The sequence below is a fragment of the Phalacrocorax aristotelis genome, chromosome 5 (assembly GCF_949628215.1).
Source record: "Phalacrocorax aristotelis chromosome 5, bGulAri2.1, whole genome shotgun sequence".
NCBI lineage: Eukaryota > Metazoa > Chordata > Aves > Suliformes > Phalacrocoracidae > Phalacrocorax > Phalacrocorax aristotelis.
In genome coordinates, this window is record NC_134280.1 from 40,689,102 (window position 1) to 40,709,185 (window position 20,084).

A 20,084-nucleotide genomic window follows, 5' to 3' on the forward strand; every position below is an offset into this window, starting at 1 on the left:
CTGGGCTTGTGTCTTTGAAGATGAATGCTTTGCTTACAGTTAGGCAGTGCAAGTATTTTTAAATTGGGACAGTTACATCATCTGAATTATTTACAAGACAGTCTAAAATAACTGCCATACTTTTATCAGAAGCAATTGTCCAAATCCAGCACCTCGACTAGTCCATTTGCACTGAGAGCAAGAGCTGGAGAACAGACAGGAGAGTTTTTGATCTTTCACTGTCCTTGTTCTGCTCTGTATCTGAGCAGAAGAGTTAATGTTAGCTGCTGAGTCTACGGAAAAAAACCTGTTCTGAGATAACAAACAATACTAGTTATCAGTATGAATGGCTCAGCCTAATATGCTACAGTAAGTTGTGCAGTTTGTGACTTTTGTTAGAATACTATTTTATTAACATTTAAGCTGCTAGATTACTCCAGAAACATTAAGTACTTGTCTGCTAAAACAGGAATTTTCAGATTATTCAATAATTGAATGTTACATAATTTGGAAATTAATTTGCCTGAAGAAAAGTTTAGCGCTTCAACGTGCCTGTAAAGAGCTTGCTGATGAGGACGGTAGCTGTTGGTTTGTCTGGAAGCGGCAGCATGTGTATGTAGCAGTTTGCAACGTGAGCGGGGCGCGCTGGGGCGAAGCGGGCAGGTTAGGTCTGCTGGAGCATTTGCTCTGAAGAGGGCTCTGTTTCCAACTGTTTGAGAAGTCAGCTGCTTGACAGCCTTTACAGTGTGACTTGTTTTAGGATTAAATCTTAAGGCTTTGGCCAACATAATTTATTGGCTGTCAGAGCCTAATACCAGTAAACTGGTCTGATTTTTAGGCTTCCCCAGTCCAAAGATGTCACTGTTTCCAGCTGTTTGAATGTATAAACCAGAAAAGCGGTACTTAACATGGTCTTGGCAAGGTTTCACTCAAAATGCATTTTACAAAGAAGATGGTAATTGTGGCTGTGATTTCTGTTAGGCTCTTATGGAATACAAATTGTCAAACCGTCTTTTGACAAGTACAGGTTTTGTTCCCTCTACCCCAAGTAATTTGGTTCCATCAACCCTGCAAATTAATCTTGTCTAGTTTCATCTTCTGAAGAAATGCAGTAACAAATTAGATTGCTTCAACATACTAGCACTATTTTAAATTTATCCACCAGTTCAAATTAGGAGATGGATTTCATATTGTATTCACATGAGTAGCTTTGGTTTTGTTAGTATTTATATATTGGCCTAGGTATGCAAAGTTCCTTGCAGATGAGAAAAAGCATGTTGCTTACTTATATGTAACGTAACTGAGCTTCACTGAATGCAATAGCTTTGATTTTAAGCTCACATGGTTAGGTCACTGAAGAGACTCCAGTAAAATGACTGCTTTTTAAATTTATTTATTTATTTTGCCAGATTCTTGCTTTTGACACCTCATGGCTATGTCCTTTCTTAGGCCCATAACTTTATGTATATTAGGAAAATTTACAGGGCCAGATTCCATACAAGGTAATTCATTTTAATCACCTCATTCTCCAAAGTGGGGTACATGTCTTAAAAGTAATCGCATCTGTTGAGGTACTCATTGATTCTAGGTTTCAGTTCTGGTCTTAAAACAAGGTAGGGGTATGGTTTTAGTATCAGGAATAGTTGTTCTAGGAGGGCATGAGCAATTTTAATTATTTTGTTAAGTACAAATGTATTACCAGTCCAAAAAACAGCAACTGCATTTGTAATTAATCAATGCCCAAAACCAAGAGCATTGCCAGACTGGAAATGGTGGCCTGGAAAGGTAACGTGCATGAGATTAGGAAGTTTTTTCTCTGTAGTACACTGGGACTGGAAAACTACAGCGGTAGCTTACTCAAATGCTGGGGAAAAAAGGGAGCTGAAGTGCACTGATCACTCAGAGGAAATTCAGTTTCGTCCAAGAATTAAGGTGGCTGTTCAGAAATACCATGTCCCATGCTGCGCTGCTTCTGACAGCTTCTCCAGCTGCCTCACAGCTCCCAGGTTAGCTGGGATTCAGACTAGCATTTTGATGGAAAATCTGTGTTTCACCCATACCACCTGGGTGGTCGTTTGGGGTCTGGCTCAGCACTGGACTTCTCTGTGGGTCCCCAGGGAGGGAAGCAGCTACAATATCATGGGCTGACTGAAGCTTGAGGTTTGTATATGGAGAAAGCATGATCAGCCACGTACATTTTAGAGTGCAAGTAGTTTTTTCTGGGGTGAGTTGTCAGCCGTCTTAATGATTCCTTGCACAGAAGTTGTTTATACCTTTCACTGCCTTTGCTGCCTTTCTCTCTCTACCTTTTCTAACTGACTGTATCCTTTTTGAAGCAAGTGACCAGATGGTCAGAACTTATGTTATTCTAAGGACATAACAGGGGTACATCAGAAAAATTAGTACCTATGCTCCGGCAATGGGCAACAGCAAATCGGCTGTAATTAGTACAAAGGCTGCTACTGTAGGGTCTCTTTGTCGTGGCAACGTGCTTTGTCATCACTCCTGTCTGCCGGTTTGAGGAAAAATGACGAGCTCAGGACTGGCCTGGGGCCAGCCAGAGCACAGCTTCATTTCAGCTGACCGTCTGGGAGATGCACCAGCAGGTCCAGAGAAGGTTCTTTGGAAGCCTCATGAGCCGGAGATGTAGAGGCTGTGAGACCTAGAGGTCAGAGTCTTTGAGGCTTTGCATCTTCTAAGCAGAAACTGTTCATTTCAATGCAAACCAGCATAACTGCTGAGTTCAGTGAGTTTGCAAAGAACGGCCCCACCTAACAGTTTGGTCAAAGGTATGAAGAAAAATTTATCTCCAGGTTTTTATCTTCCTCTGAGCATTGTATCAAAGTGCCTTCGTTAGTGCACAAGTAAGTACCCTTCATAAAAACAGCTTTGCATGACAATTATGTAATAGTTTTTGTTTGCTTTCCTAATTGGAGAACATTTTGGAAGAGCAATAAAACACAATTTGTTCCCTCTTTCCAAAACGAAGCATCTCCTTTTGGAAGGAAGGAAGGAGTAAATTTACATTATAATGAGCAAATTGTTATGAGCCCGTAGATCAGTGTTGACATAAAGGGTGACGGAAATGAGATGTTCTCATTTTGTGCATTCCCCTCCCCTTTCATTCCCTCTCGCATGCTTTGCCTGTGTATCCTGCTGCAAGGATGTGGCTGTACTCATAGTCGACGATAGTAACACATCATAACTCAGCTAACAAAAATTAATATGAAATGAATCATCTTCACCACGGCTGCCTCATACACCTAAACCCTTTCCCTAGCAATGAAGGCACGTGTGGTTTACTACTGCACCTGCTAGCTAGTTGTTTTTCATTGTCCCTCTCTATTTTCCTATTGGTTTTGTAATTTCCTGATAATGTCAGAATATTGGCATGGACTGACCAGATAAGAGTGCTATTCTTTTGCTTCAGGCATACAACTTATCTAGCAAAGAATTTAGAGAAAAGCAGTACTGAGATCTGCTCCTGCCCTGCTGCCAAACTGGGGGGGTGAATTAGACATTGAAGCTGTTGTCTCACTTATCAGCCTGTCCTGCCCTTACTTTCTGGAAGTGAACTGCAGCTGTCCAGATCTTTTCTCCTTCCCGTCCCTCTCTCTGTGTAATGAGTGAGTTCGTTACTGGTTTTGAGAGGCTGAAAGTGACATTAACCCCCTGCCCAGCTGTTGCGGTGTCAGGGCTCCAGGTGAAATGGCATTTCTTTGGCTCCTAGAGAATTCATCCCAGCGATTGCCTGGAGAGTCTGGCTGCAAGTGAAATCCATATGCAATGCTTCTGTCAGCAAAGACTTGCTGGAAGAGAGTTTATAATAAATATTCACATCTGCTGCTTTGGACACTCTAATCCATCCTACAGATCTTTGCTGTGTCAGGCTTTGTTCTAGACGAAGAAGGCGGGTAGTTATAAAGGTTTGCAAATAGGGCGTATTTATCATGGTGAGCTCAACTTTCTAGTTCCCTTTCTTGCACAAATATCCCTGATCACGCTAAGCATAACTTGTGGTTAAATATTCTCAATGCATTTCTAAGATGTTTTGGACTATGTGTTTCCTGTGATAAATGGAGAAAATGGCAGTTGTTTACTTCCCGGGCTGTCAAATGAAGCCATCGGATCTCGATGAGCAGAGCTGAGAACACCATTGTTATGAATTAGTTTGAATGGAGGGACAATATATTTCCTGGATAAATTATACATCACATAGGCACACCCACAGCCCTACAGCTTGCATATTATTAAAACGGGGACCGAATCCTCCGCACTGACTTCTTTTGGGCAATATGTTCCACTGGCTACTTGGTGAATAACCTGGATGCCTAAAAATAGCAAAGTATCTCCTGTTTTTCATAATCTTCCCAAAAATTATGACCTCAGTGCCAGATTGACTTAGTCAGTGTCAATATTAATTATTCCCCTGCTGGTGATGTCTTTGCTTTCAGAGAGAAAATCCTGATACATAAAAAGAGCTGTAATCATTTGCAGGGTATATTGAACTTGCTCCTAATAGAACAAGGTGTTTGACCACAATCATGACTGGCAGTACAACAATCCCGTTGTTGGGAGGACCACATCAGCTTTGAAATGAATGTATTGATCCTCTTTTTTTTTTTCTTTTTGGTATGTGAAACTCATGATTATTATAGTTAATTTCTAGAAGGAGAGAGCCTTTATTTGGTGACTGGATAAGTAAAAGGTGCTTCAAACATATCACTTACCAGCTGTTACTTCTGCTTTTATTTAAGCAGGAAGGTAATAAACTTATAAATACATTCTGCCTCCTTGACAGGGATGAAAACTGAGTCCATTTGGTTCATAAATAAACACATGGAAACTGGGAACTCCTTAGAACCTTTTTATAGTCTTTCTTTTATTTTTTCTACTGTTAGACCCAATTCTACACTAACAATTTTATTATGGTTGTTTTTTCCATAAGGATGTAAGGGAGCAAGGCACTCAGTCCCATTAGATGCCTGACCTCCTTGAAATTCCGTTGAAAACCTGCATCTTAGTTTCTTACAGTGCTGTACAAGAAAACCAGCATTAGGAGCGTGCTCTGATGCTGATACCTCCAGGTATCAGAGGAGCATCTGCTTCTCCGGTGCTCAGTCTGCGTGTCAGAATCTGGCCCCGAACAATTATATCCAAATATAAGGAAAATAGCTGTGCTCCTACATGCCCGGGTCTCCAGATCCACTTAACCACTCCAAAATCCAATCTCATTATTATCGATCTGTCCAACTTTCTGATAATTTATCTCAGAAAATACGAGTTTGCGAAATATGGGTGTCTTTAAACGAATGATCTCAGAACTTCCCGTGCTGCTCTCTTGCTTTGCCTTTGCAAACCTCAATAACTTTCCTTTGAATTTCAGGTCGTATCGTGGCTCTGGCAAGCGGCGACGGATCCGTTAAGGTTCTGCACCTCGCGTGTGGGCGGCTCTCCAGCCTGCGGGGCCACGGCGGCGAAGTGCACGGCGTTACCTGCGACCACAAGGCAGAGCAGCTCCTGTCCGGGGGTGCCGATGGTACGGTTTGCCTCTGGACGTGAGGACCAGCACGCTGCCTAACGTAACCTTAATCTAAAGGCTTTACGGGAAAAAAATGGTTTGACAACACAGCAGCGAGGTCTTAGCGAAGTGTTTTTCATAGTTAATGTTTGCAGTGGGAATAATCGCCAGAAAGGAGGATTATTCTGCGTTTTATCCAAATAAAATCCCCAATTTCTCCCTCTTTCTGTTGACACTGTGTTTTTCCGAACATCAAGACTCTCTCTTTGGTGGTTTCTGGAGAAATAGATTTACAATGACGCCTAATGACAGAGCAGACGAATTGCAAGGAGATTGATTTTTAATGTAACACGAGACACCAGAGCTGGGGCGCCCCATCCCCAGCGCCAGCCCGTGGGAAGATGTGAAGTTTTAATAATGCAGCAATGGGGGATTTTTTTTGTGGTTTGGTTCCCCACCCCCACCCCCCCGCAGCAAAGGCTCCGGACGCCGCCAGGGCAGGAGGGCCGAGCGGGAGCCGGGGAGAGCGGCGGTGAGGGGAGCTGCGGGCGGGAGAGCGCGCCGCTCCGCGCCATGGCACGCCCGCGCTGAGGCCCGCGGCGCCTGAGCGCTCCGCCGCTCCATTATTATTTTATTTGCCCCCTTCCCTCTTTTTTTCTCCCCCACCCCCGCAAAAAAAAAGAAGAAAATTAATTATAACAGTAATCGGCAGACAGCGCGGGGCTGCGCGGCCCGCGGCGGGCATGCCCGCCCTCCGGCCCGGGGAGTCCCCTCAGGGGAGCGGGGCCCGCCGCGGGGGCTGCCCGCCGGCCGCGGGGCTCCTCCGCCCTCCCCCTCCCGCCTGCCTCCCGCCGAACCAGCCCCCTCTCCCCCCCTTCCCCCGCCGTGGCAAATCCTGAATCGCAAGAGATCCGCTGGGCATAGGGAGGGGATATATATGGGTTTTGGGTTTTTTTTCCTCCCCCCACCCCCCCCAAGACCTGAGGAAATCCAGCCCAAGTTCGCCGCGATGACTGTGCTACTGGCATCGGGGTTTCTCCGCGGCATCCCTGCCTCTGGACCGCCTCGTCGCTGCTGGCTCTGAATCCTCAACACCGGGTTAAAGCTTAATTCTCATGTTGTGGTTGCTGGGCTGCCGCTTTCCCGTGTTTTGCGATGGGAGGTGGAGGAAAAGGGATTGTCCGTGAGTCAACACTGAAAATGTGATTAGGAGGAACTGCTCTCACTGATCTGTTTCTAACCTTTTAGTCCATGTTGGCCTGTGACCCCTTTCAGCTTTCAGATCGAGCCTGATTAGGTAAGTGTAAATTATTCACTTGGGGTGAGGGAAGGCGGATGGAAATGTTTTACTCGGAGACTTACCTGTGATCCTGGCCTCTCTCATGATGAGAAATGATGAGAAAGTTCAGCTGTAAACTAATTCTCAGCTGAGCAGCATTTGTTTACTTGTTGAAATCTGTCCGTGCAAGACGTCTGCAGTCTGTCTGATTTCCAGGATCGCCGCCGAGCCGAGTGCTCGTGAGTTGCTGTGGGACATCTCAGATGGCTACAGACGGTAGCAAAATGTAGTGCTCTTATTTATGATCTTTGGAGAACTTTTTTTTTTAAATTAAATTCGGAGAGCTTCCTCATCAAACTTTAACAAATTCTCTTTATTGTTTCACATTTCCTCAGACATTAATTACTTCATTTGCTTCTGCTTTTTTTTCTCCCCCCTAAATACCCACCGATCTGCAATATTGCAGCCTACCTGTAGCATTTAGGTGGGCAAGATTCTCTGCTCTGTACATCCTTAAAGCATCCTTATCTGCATGAATCACCCGATTCCCAAACAGCATGTTACAGTAGATATTGCAGATAGTAGTAACACGGTGCATAGTCCTTGTGATGGAAACACAGCTAGTACTTCAATTAAGAAGGTATCTTTTGAATTTGATAAAGCTTGTGTAATATCCGGTGTCTCCCTCTGTTGTGGCTTTGGAAAAACTGCTTTGTCAACAGGATCCCTTAGCTGCTTCTCTAGGATTAAACCTTTCTCCTTCTGCTGCTGCTTTTTTTGCTTCAATTAAGGGAGGATTAATTGCTGAACATCTGCAGCCCACCAAAAGTCCCGATACATAAGAAATACCTCCCGGGGGCCGGGGCAGGGGTGTTGGGGGGTGGAATACGTGTTTACCCGTGTGTCTAGGTTAATGCATGTTGTCATACACTGTGTGTCTGTGTGTGCACACTATGGGAACGGAGGAAGAGAAGGAGTGACAGATGCATCCAAACAGTCCATTTTTGGTGTGTGCCAGCAACTACCTCCATCATTCTCAATCTGTGGAATGCTAGTATTTAATTTCATTTAAAAGTTTCCTGTAATACTTTGCCCACTTCTCTTAAGAGAGGTCAGAAACCATTTTGCTGGTGGGGTTGCACCGGCTGTTGGCTGATGTCCAGGCAGGACGGAGGGTTGGTGGCAGTGATGTGGCACCGTGGGCAGCCGGTAGCATGCCCAAGACAGAAACACACACGCGGAGCCTTTGCCTGGAGCTGACTCCCCTCAGGGCAGTGCAAAGCTCCTCTCCCTCTCTGGGTCAGTCCTTGGCTTGACTGCTTAAGCAGAGCTCTCCAAGGGCCAGGCCATCCTGCATCGCTCCCAAAGTTTTAGAAAGGCTCCAGCTTAATCAGACAAACCCATTTCGGCAGCTCCATGCAGTACACAGCCGTTTAACATTTGTTCTCTGTGTTTCTCCCTTGGTATTACTGAAATGCTGAATAATAGAGAAGATGAATTGCATCTTTGCTTCTGTCGGGGTTATACGGACCTGGCAGTGGCTGGGCTGTGTTGGTAGCCCAGGTAGCCTCTCTTCATTTTCAGAAATGCCATATAAAGAATTCTGTACTATTCCAATTCTCACAGACCGAGTATAACCCTTCTATCAGATGCAGATCTACCTACAGATTATGCTTATGTTATTTTTCAACTCAGGTTTCACACCTCAGGTTAATGAAGGGGGCTGTGCACCATACATAGCACAGGGGGATGGTGGCTACTGAAAGAGGTTAAGACCATGCTTAAACTCGAGTTCTAGTCTCTCTGAGTGGCCCATCACCATGTGATTTCAGGCAGCTAGTTTAACTCCTGGTGCATCAGAAAACTCAGCTACACAAATGAAGAAAGTAAAAAGTAGATGGTTCTATGAGCCACCATTTCTATAGAGGTATTTTGTGTGCATATGCTTACAGGCATGTTTGTCTAATCTATGTATTTCATATGCTTTATTCTCTTCAACAATAACTAAGAAGAGGCTTAATTCAAACGAAACTGTGATAGTTACCTGCGCAGTTTGAAAGCATTGATTTATTCTTGGGTGCTGTTGAAAGTATGGCCTTTATAATTCAATATTCCTTAGAACTTTGACTTTGTTCTCACTTAAAAATATTTGTTTTCAGACCACAACACTGGTCTCCCTATGGAAGCAGCTGTTTCTATCTGGCATTGAGAACCCATGGAGAAGCTGAGGAGGGGGATGGCTGTTCATATCCACGAAGTCTGGATACTTCTGTTTGTAATCCCTGCTTTGGTCACTCCAGCTGCCATCAATCATGAAGACTATCCTGCTGATGAAGGGGACCAGACCTCCAGTAATGACAATCTGATCTTCGATGACTACCGAGGGAAGGGCTGTGTGGATGACAGTGGCTTTGTTTACAAACTGGGAGAACGTTTTTTCCCAGGACATTCCAACTGTCCTTGTGTCTGTACTGAGGATGGACCTGTTTGCGATCAACCAGAATGCCCTAAAATCCACCCAAAGTGTACAAAAGTGGAACATAATGGATGCTGCCCAGAATGCAAAGAAGTGAAAAACTTTTGTGAATATCATGGGAAAAATTACAAAATCTTGGAGGAATTTAAGGTATGAAACCCTTTCTTCAGTATTTAATATATGTGCTATAGGAGTTGTATTTCTTTTGGGGACTCTCAAGGGCACTCAGTATTTTCCCACTGCTGTTAACTCATGCTAAAGCTGAAGACCTTTTTAGCACTTTCAGCCTTGATTCAGGTCTGGCTAATGTGAAATCTGCCACCTCCTCCCTCACGTGCACCAAGTGAGGGCCAATGGTCAGTCAAAAGTCCCCGCATGAAATGCCAGCCCTCTAAATCTGCTACCCTGGACAAACTCCTTCTTTGCTCATAGCATGAATCAGGTTGGACTACCAATGGTGTCTGTAAAAATGGTGGTAAACCAATACTGAGTGCTTTTTAAGAATCCCTTTTCCAATTTGGATAGCAAAAATGGATGGCATGGTACTGAGAGTTTGTTACTCATAGCTGTATGAAACTGCAAGTAAGTAGATTGCAAACTATATTTAATATTTTCATTTCAACTGTGATAAGGCTGTCTAGAATGGCTGAAGATTAATTTCTAGGCAGATGACCAAGCAGATCTCAAGTAATGAGTAGTACGGGTTTTAATTGTAATGGTTGGGTTCCTATTAGGAATGTTGTGAAGAAATCCTTCACAGGACTATATCTTAAAAATAAGTCCAGATTTCCAAAAACCATTACCCTTTACAAAACCCACGTCTCTCATTCTAACGAGTTTGATTGCATGTTTTCAATTCTGCTAAGGAAAACAGCATTTCACAATGAAGAACAGGGTTTGCAAAGGAAATAGGTACACATGAGTTTGTTCTCCCAGGTCACATGGCTTTAAGATTCATACCTCTGTAATTAAGGACAGCCTATAACTCTTCGTGGCTGTGTACCTAATCTCATTATATGCTTGCCAATTTGTTTTCTTTTCTGACAATGAAAATACTTCCATATAGGTCTGTGTACCTGACAAGTTCTCTGTAACATAGATCACAATTTCCACTTTCCCAGATATTGTAATTTTCGGTAAAGGTAGTATTTAGTTCCTTTCTTCTATTATGTATGGTTTATGTTCATCTTTTTCTGTCAATCTGTCAACACAGTCACTCAGTATGGGCAAGTCAGTTTAATATCATAGTCACAAGGCAAAACATATATGAGGAACATCTCCTTGAGGGCCATCCTGATCAGCCTGATCTCTGCTTTGCTTTGCTGAGTATGAAGATGCTGGTCTTGTGAACTGCTTAAAAACAGTTTTTTCTTGCCATAGGAAGGCCTGACCCAACTTCATCCCACAACTGTGCTTCAGTGGTCCCATGTTGACTGCTGTGTTGTCAGGTGGTGAAGTGTCCCACCTAGGTGTAATTTTGCCACATGGTCAGGTTCTTACCTGAAAGTTATAAGGACTCTTTTTGGAGAAATTTCAGTGGGAGAACAATGAGATGAATCTTCTCATAAAAGTGTCTTTTGCATGTGAATGAAATACAAAAGTACTAATACCTTTTCCTGAAAGAAATAATTGCACCCCAATAACAGATTAAAGGATAGAGAAACAGAATTTAGGGGAGAAAAAGACTGTCAGAGGGAGTTAGAACAATCTGGTTCATTGTTTGCTGTGTTCAAAAACTGTGGGGTGTTTTATGGAAAGCAAAGTTCCGGTATCCTCTGAGAAACACAAAGTCGATGGTGGCATGCCGCTCTCACACATCGTAACCTTCAGTCTGGGACTAATATGAGATCCTTCAGACTTAATTTAGTTGACAGTCGAGCTTTTGACCTGGACCTGTGTTCTCCTGAGAGCTCAATACCTAGTGGAATAGGGCAGAAACCAATTTTTTTAAAATCTATGTGTTTACCTAGAATAAATAGTGAAACTCTTTTTTTCCTCCTAAGTAGTGGAAGAGATTCAGGCAGTAGAAGATTACTGTGCATTTCTAAGGGTGTTTTGGGGGGAAAAAAACGGAGCACCCACGAACTATGAGTTTATAAGTGCTATAGGAAAGACAAAACTTCAGGATGCAGGAAACTGCTGCTATGAAGTCAAAACTTGACTTTATTGAAGCATCCGAACATTTTACTGTTTACTTCAGCTGAACAAAGATTTTATCTGCCCTCTCCACGAAAGAAATTCTGAGCAGTCCGTAGGTTTTACAGGCTCTGAGCTCTGCTCTTCCCTCTGAATTTATAAGGTCTGCAAACTTTCTCAAGTCCATTCCACACACATTGAAGTCTGTCTTCGCCAAAGAGGAGAGGCTTTCTCCAGTCATTCTGACTGAAAGACAGACTCTGTTCAATGGAAATGGAGGCACTGTTTTATGTGGGCTTGTAACCCTTTTACCCACTTGATTTACTTTTGCTAATAAGTAGGTTCCATATCATCATCCGTAGAAGTGCTCATCACGGCTTGGTTACAGCTGAAATTAGCCTCCATTTAAAAATCTTTTGCAAGTGTATGTCTGTCTGTGTGTGCACGCAAACATTCATACTTGCTCTAGTAGTATTACCAGGGCTGACTCATCGTGTAGAAATTTCAGCTGACTGATCTTTCACAAATCAGGATTTTTTCTTCTCTAGGAGTTTTTTTTCTCTAGGATATCAAAATCTGTGAGAGCTTTCCATTTGGGTTCTGTTTATGTTTGGGGTAAGAAATGCAAATGCAATTTAATCTTTTTTTTTTCTTACCACTGAGAGCAACTGTGATTGTCTCAGGGTAAAGGAGTAGTTAATAAAGACCATTTCTTTAATATTTAGCTTTCTTCTAGTGAACTGATCTTGTACCTCTGATTTTATTACTCCTAACAATCATAAGTGCAAAATACAAACATGACAACAAGCTGTCTAGCTTAGACAGCTGTCCAAATGTTTATGCTTGTGCCCCTAGTTGTCAACATGTACGAATGCAATGCTGAACTGAAGTTCAATTGTAAATCTAAACCCATTAGTAGTTTTTCTTGTATCCTTTTGCAAAAACTTCTGTCCCTGACAGATGGTTTAGTAACCCCATGTAGCATCTTCACAGCTCTGTTATGGGTCCTGGGAGATCTCTGCGGCCTTCGAGCCCCAGCTGCCCATAAGGAGCCTGCCTCATCCCCTTGGTTTGCCTGGGACTTATCCCCAACCTCAGCTGAGGCTGTGGTTCCGCCAGGAAACCCTCACAGAATAGGTCAGTGCGGTCTCCCTAGCGTGAATCAAGATCCAACTCAAACATGTTTAATATGTAGATTGCCACCCAGTGTTCAGGATTTTGACTCCTGTGGAGCAGTATGCAGGAGAAAGTGGAGGTCTGGTGGCTTTTACTGGGATCCTTCCATCTCTTTCCCAACCTCATTTTCCAATTCTGTCCTTGTTGGCCTTGAATCTGGTCTCTCAGGTCAACTCCGGTCCCTCTCGGGGTGATGGCCAGCTGCGGTGGCTGCAGGGAAGGTGTGAACAATGCTGCAAGTCTCAAGCAGTCTCTCTGTTTTCTCCAGAGAGATCTGGCGGGGACTCTCAGGGTCACTTAGCAGCTTGTTTTTTCTCCCACACATCAGCCGTGTTTTGATTTCAGTCCTGGAGGTTAAGGTCTGAGTCCCAGGTGCTCTACGCTCGCCTGTAGTAGCAGAGATCTTTCAGGGAGGTTATTAACCCTCCCCTTTCTTTCCAGAGAGAGAAAACAAGCAAATAACAACTCAGAGGTCAGTCTCAGTTATTGTAAGTACACATGGTTGTGTTTTAAATTAATGTTCCCAGACAGCAGCTTATGTAAACTTAAGGAGACGCTGTACTGCCAGCGTGATGGATGTTCATTGGCAGCTTATGGAGAAATCGTGCAAATGTCAGTGAGACAACAGTTTCCCTTAGTGCTGATTAGTTTTTGCTCTTCTGCATAACTTGCTGACAGAGAAGCACACGCCTACCCGCATTTAAGACATGCAATTTACAGCATTGTTTAAGGTACATTTGTAGCCACAGTGAGGAGCCTTTTGAAAATTATTAGGTTGTCAGTTTGAAACATCCATAATCACTTTTGAACTTCCTAGATCTTATCATCCAATATAGGCATATCCAGAATAACCTTTTATGGACCTGTATGAACATGTAGTAAAATACCATTGCTGGGAAATGGATGATTGGTTTACAAGAGACTGTCAAGCTGACATCTTGAAACATTCTTGTCATTTTAGATTCTACAGGCAGGAACTGCTCCCTGTCCCTGCAGAAGAGTGAGTCCTGGGGACGTGGTTTTCAGTAGCATGGTGCCATCCTTCTCAAAGAAAATGGCAGAAATTTTCTAGCCACAGACATTAAAATGTCTCCATTCGCCTGGCGAGACATTGCGTGAGTTATCCTTTGGGTGAGAACATGAGAGGTTTTGGCATCACAACTTGGCGTTCCTGGTGATAGTCATGTTAGAAGAGCAGCTTCAACCTGAAGTTTGAACTTGAGCTTGGAAACAGCTGTGAATATCAAGGACATGTCTTGGGTGCTCTTCAGTGGCCGCCCTTTCTGCCAAGCACAGTGCTGCAATCTCTTCCAGCAGTTGGCTCTGCCAGCACTGAACCTCTGGTGCTGCCTTTCATCTGCCTGCCCCTTCCCCTGACTTCACCTCCTTGTTCTCTCTCCTTCCACCTTCGCTGCTCCCTTCCCAAACCCATCCTTGCTCAGAAAGTCCCTAGTAGGTGACACCCAAATTTTTTTCTCTTGCAGCAAGCACAAATGTAGAGGGATGGGAGAACAATCCATTGCCCCTGGGCAGGCCTGCGCACTGTGGTGAAAAAAGAACAACAGGAAAAGAGAAATTATAGTTTCATTCTTGGGCAAAATCTCCACTGACGTGAAAAGAGCCAGGATTTCACTGCTGGAGTTCTACTTTATTTTTCTTTCCCATGTTGCCTGCCACTGTATCTTAAGTTCATTGCTTTGTTTTGTCCACAAATCATCTGTAATCCTTCAGCTAGGGCTTCTGTATCTCACTGACTTTATGTCTTCTTGAGTAGCACTTTGCACAGTAGGGATCACAGCTCTAACAGGGATCTTCGGGGTATAATCAGAATCCAAAATAAATGAGGGACTATATAAGCATAGCATTATCATATACTAATTCTCAGCTCATTATGAAAACCTTTGCTTTGGAATAGTGGCACCTCCTTCTCCTTTGTTAATGCTCTTTAAAAATGTTTTATTAATGCAATTATCTCAATATAAGTTAACAAAATAAGACCTCTCATCAAAAGGCATTAGCACATCCAAGAGTGTATTCAGCTCCTATCCCACCATCTCTCAGTCCCTGAAATGCAGTGTGTCCATTCTGCCACCGGAGAAAAGGAGGCAATGAAACCAAAAAGTAATTCCCCACCCCCAGAACCATGCCAGAAATAGAAATTATGCAGTGCAAACTACAGCCTTGCTCTGACCACTGGTTACCCTGCCTGGGAGTAGAACTTTATCAAATATGGATGAAACACTTGGGACGTTCATGGAGCATTACTGACAGGATGATGCTGTTAGGAGAAAAAGAAGAGTTTCTTGCAGCCCTGGTCTGAAAGGGAAGGTGAGGGGGAGGAAGCGTGCAACCATCTGGTGTCTGGGGTGGTACACTGGGCTGCTGGAAGAGTCCTGCAGTTGTGCCCAAGTGTATTGAACTGTCCAGCTGCAGGTGTGGGCTGTGGATGCTCCGGTTTATATCAGCATGAGAGAACAGAGATACGACACCTGAAATCTGAGGAGCTTCATAAGGCCACCAGAAAATCAAAGTGGGGAAAAAAGGAAGGTTCTTTACTGAGTTTTCTCCTCTGTTATATGAGTGTTCAGTTTCCTGGTGAATCTTGGAAAGCACTCAGATCATGGCAAGCTAATAATTGCAAGAACTAGCATTATTAAAACCTTTTGGTAGTATACTAACCAGTCATCCAAATCACTAGTAGGTTTTAGATCTCTGCTTATAAATTACAAGAAACTAATTACTAACCCAAGCCAGCATGGGGCCACAATTCTAATATTGGCATTTTTCTCTCCAAGATACGTGCAGCAGGTTTTTTTTCTACTATGACTCAAACAAATGGGGCTTGCTTTTTTTCCCTCTTCTTCTTGTGTGTTCTGCAATTTCACGTACGACTAGAAAATCATAATATAAAAGAAATTTCAATAACGTGCCTGTGCTTTAATAAAAGGAGCCATGAACAATGCCAGCTCTGAAGATAGCATACAGCCATTGAAATCAGACAGGGGAAACAGAGCATCAGTCAGATGGAAAAGTATGATTTATTATCTCCCTCCTGGCAAAATTACAGTGACAATGTCTATGCAAAGGAATCTGAAATCACTGACTTACTGTATTTCTGTCATAATTTGTACCAACAAAACGTACTAAAATAGATAGGCATGTCACATATTGATCTACAGTGATGCCTATTTTAAAAATTATATTATGTACTTAGCTACTGATTCTGTAACATATATATTACATTATGCACAAGTCTATTATTACAATAGGTGAAAGAAGACGGGCTGTATTCAAAATTTGGCTACAAAAACATCCATGCTGTTGTTTTCCCCAGATCACAGTAATACATAGAGGCCCCAAAAGCTCAGAGCTCAGTGACGCTGGCTCCGCTACACACAGGTAGTCTCTCAAAGCTCCCCACTGAAATAGACGAGACCCAAAACTCAAGCATCAGCATGATTCAGAATCACCAGGAAATTACACACAAGCCCCCAGTGTTTTAGTCACAGTGCACCAATATGGGAGCACAGAGCAGAATTTGGCCTGTATGTGCAAGCCCAGGGGATCAGTATTTTTCCCGTAAACATGACACAGGAATCGACATGTGCCCAACATTTGTACCGCCAAAGCTGTAGCTGGGCTTTCAGATATGCGCTCCAGGAAATAGCCCATAGGCTCTGCTTGTTTCCAGATTTGGGGGCTGTCCAAAGAGCTACTGAAAGAGAGGAGATATCTCTGCACAGCTGGAGAAGAGGCTCTGGCACTTCCTCTCCCCTCCATTGCTGCTGGGATGTGTATTACATACAACTGTTACCAGATCTTCCAAGAGTGGTAAAATCAAGTCTGAGGCTTTATTATCATGCCAGACAATGCTCAGTGAGGCTAAGGATATAAGCGCTTATCGCTTGGCTCTCCCAAGCTGTGTCCATCTCTGTCACCCGAGATGTTTCTGTAGGGGTAGTGAGCGTGAGGTCCTCAAGTCGTCAGCTTGTGAAGAAGGATGTTGTCCATAGAAATGTTGACAGATCATCAGTGAGAAGTTTTTTACACAACTGTTCCCTACCAGAGCGAGGGGAAGTGCAGGTGTGTGTTTGTTGCTACTGGAATGTGCTTTATGCAGAATTGCATTCATTAAAAATAATGCTCAATTAGCTAATTACCCTAGTTATTGTTTTTAAGACTGTAATTAGATAAGTCATGTAATGACAACGCTCAGCCTAGCTGCAAAATAAAAATACATGTACTGTTAGGCTTCCTTACTCTTTGTTCTGCAGTACAGTTCAGAGGTAATTCTTTGGGAATTATAATAAAATTGGTATGCTTGGAGGTTTGAAGCAGTTCCTCAAAGCAGGGAATCTCTCAGTCTGTTAAATGTGGTCATCCCAGACAGGAAACTTTCCTGACTGAGAGTTAACCCAGTGTGCTCCCTGTGTTAGCAGACCCCAGCATATTCTCTTATCAGATAACCTCTTCAAACCCATTTTCATTTCACATCCTTCCCAGCCTGCGCTCATCCCAAATGCGATAACATCTCCTGAGGGCCGGAAACATCCCAGACCCGGCTGGCTTCTCTCTTGAGAGTTAAAGCAATGGCAACTGGATACAAGGGGCAGATGAGAGAGTCTGGAAAATACCTTCTCCGTAGTGCCAGCTAGTAAAAAGCTGCTTTATTCTGTGGGGCAAGTGGGGCAGGTTCTCTGCTGCTATGAACTGCTGCAGCTCCATGGGTCACAGGTAGCCCACCTGGATGTTGCACTGGTGTAAAGTTCGGTACCAGTTAGACACTCTTCTGTGGAGTCTGCATGCAGCTGACCTAAGATAAGGATTTTGCCTGAGGGAGCTCCCATGAAGCCTAATCTGCCTCTCCAGCTGCCAGAAAGTAAAAAGTTAGGCTAGGGTATGAAAAAAGTACAGATAATGGAGAATGAGAGAGAAGCAGCAACCAGGAACAAGTCAGTATTTGATATGTGTTTGCTCCTCTTCCCCATGTCAACATGCAATGAAAACAGGACTGGTGTCAAAGCCTAGGAGCAAAGGAAGCAAAAACCACAGCAAACCCAAGCAGACATGTGATGGTAACCCACTGGTACAACCACAACTCACTGCTTGGCTGGATGGGGCTTTGAAGCAGGGCCTGGAGACAGCGAAGGAGAAGGGTATGTGCATGTAGATGTAACCGTGGGTGCTCAGCACCCTTTACCTCCTGTACCCTCAGCAATGTAAAGGAAAAAAGCAAGGCAGCTCCTAACTGCTCCTTGACATGGGCTTGGCTTCAGCCAACATGTCTTTCTTCAGGAGGAGAAAAAGACTATACAGTGACAGAGTGTGTTAATGGAGATTAGTAACGAGAGCTTGTTTCCAGCTCTGATGCTAGAGGGAATCCTGAGTTCAGCAGAGGTGAGCAAGAGCAAAACATTCAGGGAGGAGCTGCTCCTCCGGGGGAAAGGAGGGAGCGTATCGGTGTCCCGGTGGGATGCAGGAGCTCCCACTGCAGTACCAGGGGGGTGGGACCAGCTTCCCTTACAGCACAAGAGGTGCAAACCTGTGCGAAACACTGAGGCTGAGGGTGATACAGCACTGAAATCCTACAGCAAGAGGAGCTCACACCTTCCCTTGACTGCCATGACCCAGCCAGGAATCACCTGCCAGGATGATTATTTCCAGCTGCCTGAGCTGCGAGGGGGCACGGAGTTTGTCTTCATACAAAGCAGACTGACCCCAAAGATTGTGTTCAGTTCAGCCAAACAGCCACCATCTGCATATCTTGTGAGTAAGAGTCACAGGGCCAAATCCATTACTGGTGTAAATCTATGTGGCCAGTACTGTGGCTGTGGAAGGTGCATCCAGACAGAAAACTGCAGGAGAAGGAATGGGACCAAGATCCAAATCTCCTCCCCAGTGATGGCTGGTTATGTTATACCTACCTCCTTAGTACAAATTCAGTATTTTATCAGTACATAGGTCTGATCTCGCCACCTTCTCCCATCTTTTGGTGTGAATGAAGAAGGAAACAGCAGATTGAGGTATAGGGAAAACACATGTAAAAAGGATCACCTTTATGACTGGGTTTTTGGTTCCTTTCTGCCTCACCCAGGAGGCTTTCTCCTGGATGAGGCTCCTTCATTGCAAGAGCCGACAGGGAGGGAATGGAGAGCAGAAAGTTGCCAGCTGGGCTTGCTTTCCCTATTGATAATAAAAGGAGCTTAATAAATGCGAAGCCCACACAAACATTTCATCTGTGTCCGAATGGGGCTGCGTATAGCACACTGGAGCCACAGTCCCATCTGTCATATCTGTAACCTTTCAAAAGGAGTCCTGTTCCCTGTGCACTGGGCATGTCTGAACTAAAAAACTATTGTAATAGAGTCATAAAAAGTATCACCAAAGTAATAGAGACCTCCAGTCCCCTTGGCCCCAGGGTAGGTGAGGTACAACTATTGTAAGGGATAAAATGAGACATATATCAAAACAAAGACAGCGTTCTTACAAAAAAAAGCACAGAGTCATGTTGGTATGGAAAGCTCTACTGGTGCCCTCAGGGAGAAAAACAACCATGAGACTGCAGATACTCAGCTCCGGCCAGGGCTGGGCTCAAGGTTGTCTCTCTCTCATCAGCTAATAGTCGAGTCACTCTCCAGACCCAGACCTAGTTTCAGGAGCCTTTTAAACCCATCAAGTTGTGTGGCACATAGCGAATACAGGAGTACAAAGCTCCTAATGCCATCACAATCCTGAATCATCAGATGTAGGCCCAGGATACCCATGGTGAGGCACATCTGTGCTTCTCTCCCTCATCCAGCTTACTCATCTGTAGTAGCTCCCCAGTAATTTTTACAAAAGGGTGGCAAGGCTCATGTTGTTTCCAGGTATGGACAGACATGGTCTGAGACTGAGGGGTGACCTGGGTGGAGGGATTACAGCATCTTTATGCCTTTCCGTCTCGAGAATCCAAGTCTGGTCACCAGCCTGCTGGAAAGACTGTTGTAGCTATGAACAGACAAGCAGCAGTTAGGGATAACTAAGATTGAGCTTTAGTTGGAGAGCTGCAGCATCCATAGGCTAAGAAAATAGGCAAGTCACCTTCAACCTCTTTGTGATGAGGCTCGTCTGAGTATAGGATGGAGTCACCATTTATAGAAAATGTTTTCAGTAATGTATTTCTGTCTCTCATGTCCTTTCCACTGAGTGAGAAATTTGTCATTTAATTTCAGTCTTGCATTAGTAATGCTTGTGTGCATGTTGGGGGCTCCCTTAGAAATACAGGATCTCAGCATCCACTTGTGCTGCTTCTTGGAAGCCAGCTCTTTGTTTTAGCCGATCTGCAGTATGGTGCAAGCATTTTTCAATTTTTGGACGGCACAGTTCATTTGTATTAGTAGTGCTCCATATAAGTAGGCTACAGCTCCAGTTTTTCACTGCAAATAAATTATCTAATGACTTAGTACTTTTTTCCTGTTGCAAAATCATTTGAAACCTGATGGCGTTTTCAGTGATTGTACTTGTCTAATAAACACTCA

General features: G+C 43.8%; 1 protein-coding gene across 4 annotated transcripts in view; it reads left to right on the forward strand.

The window, feature by feature from the left end:
* Positions 1–5,776: 5,776 nt before the first annotated feature.
* Positions 5,777–20,084, forward strand: part of VWC2L (von Willebrand factor C domain containing 2 like) — a 55,898-nt gene continuing 41,590 nt past the window's right edge. The window contains exons 1-3 of one of the 4 annotated variants that reach the window (XM_075094067.1): positions 5,777–6,797; positions 8,939–9,405; positions 13,529–16,816. In XM_075094067.1, the coding sequence (XP_074950168.1) occupies positions 8,995–9,405; positions 13,529–13,639 (522 nt within the window). In that variant the 5' untranslated portion in view covers positions 5,777–6,797; positions 8,939–8,994 and the 3' untranslated portion in view covers positions 13,640–16,816. Of the gene's footprint in view, positions 6,798–8,938; positions 9,406–13,528; positions 16,817–20,084 lie in introns of those variants that run through there. The other 3 variants (XM_075094068.1, XM_075094065.1, XM_075094064.1) reach the window with 3 other exon arrangements.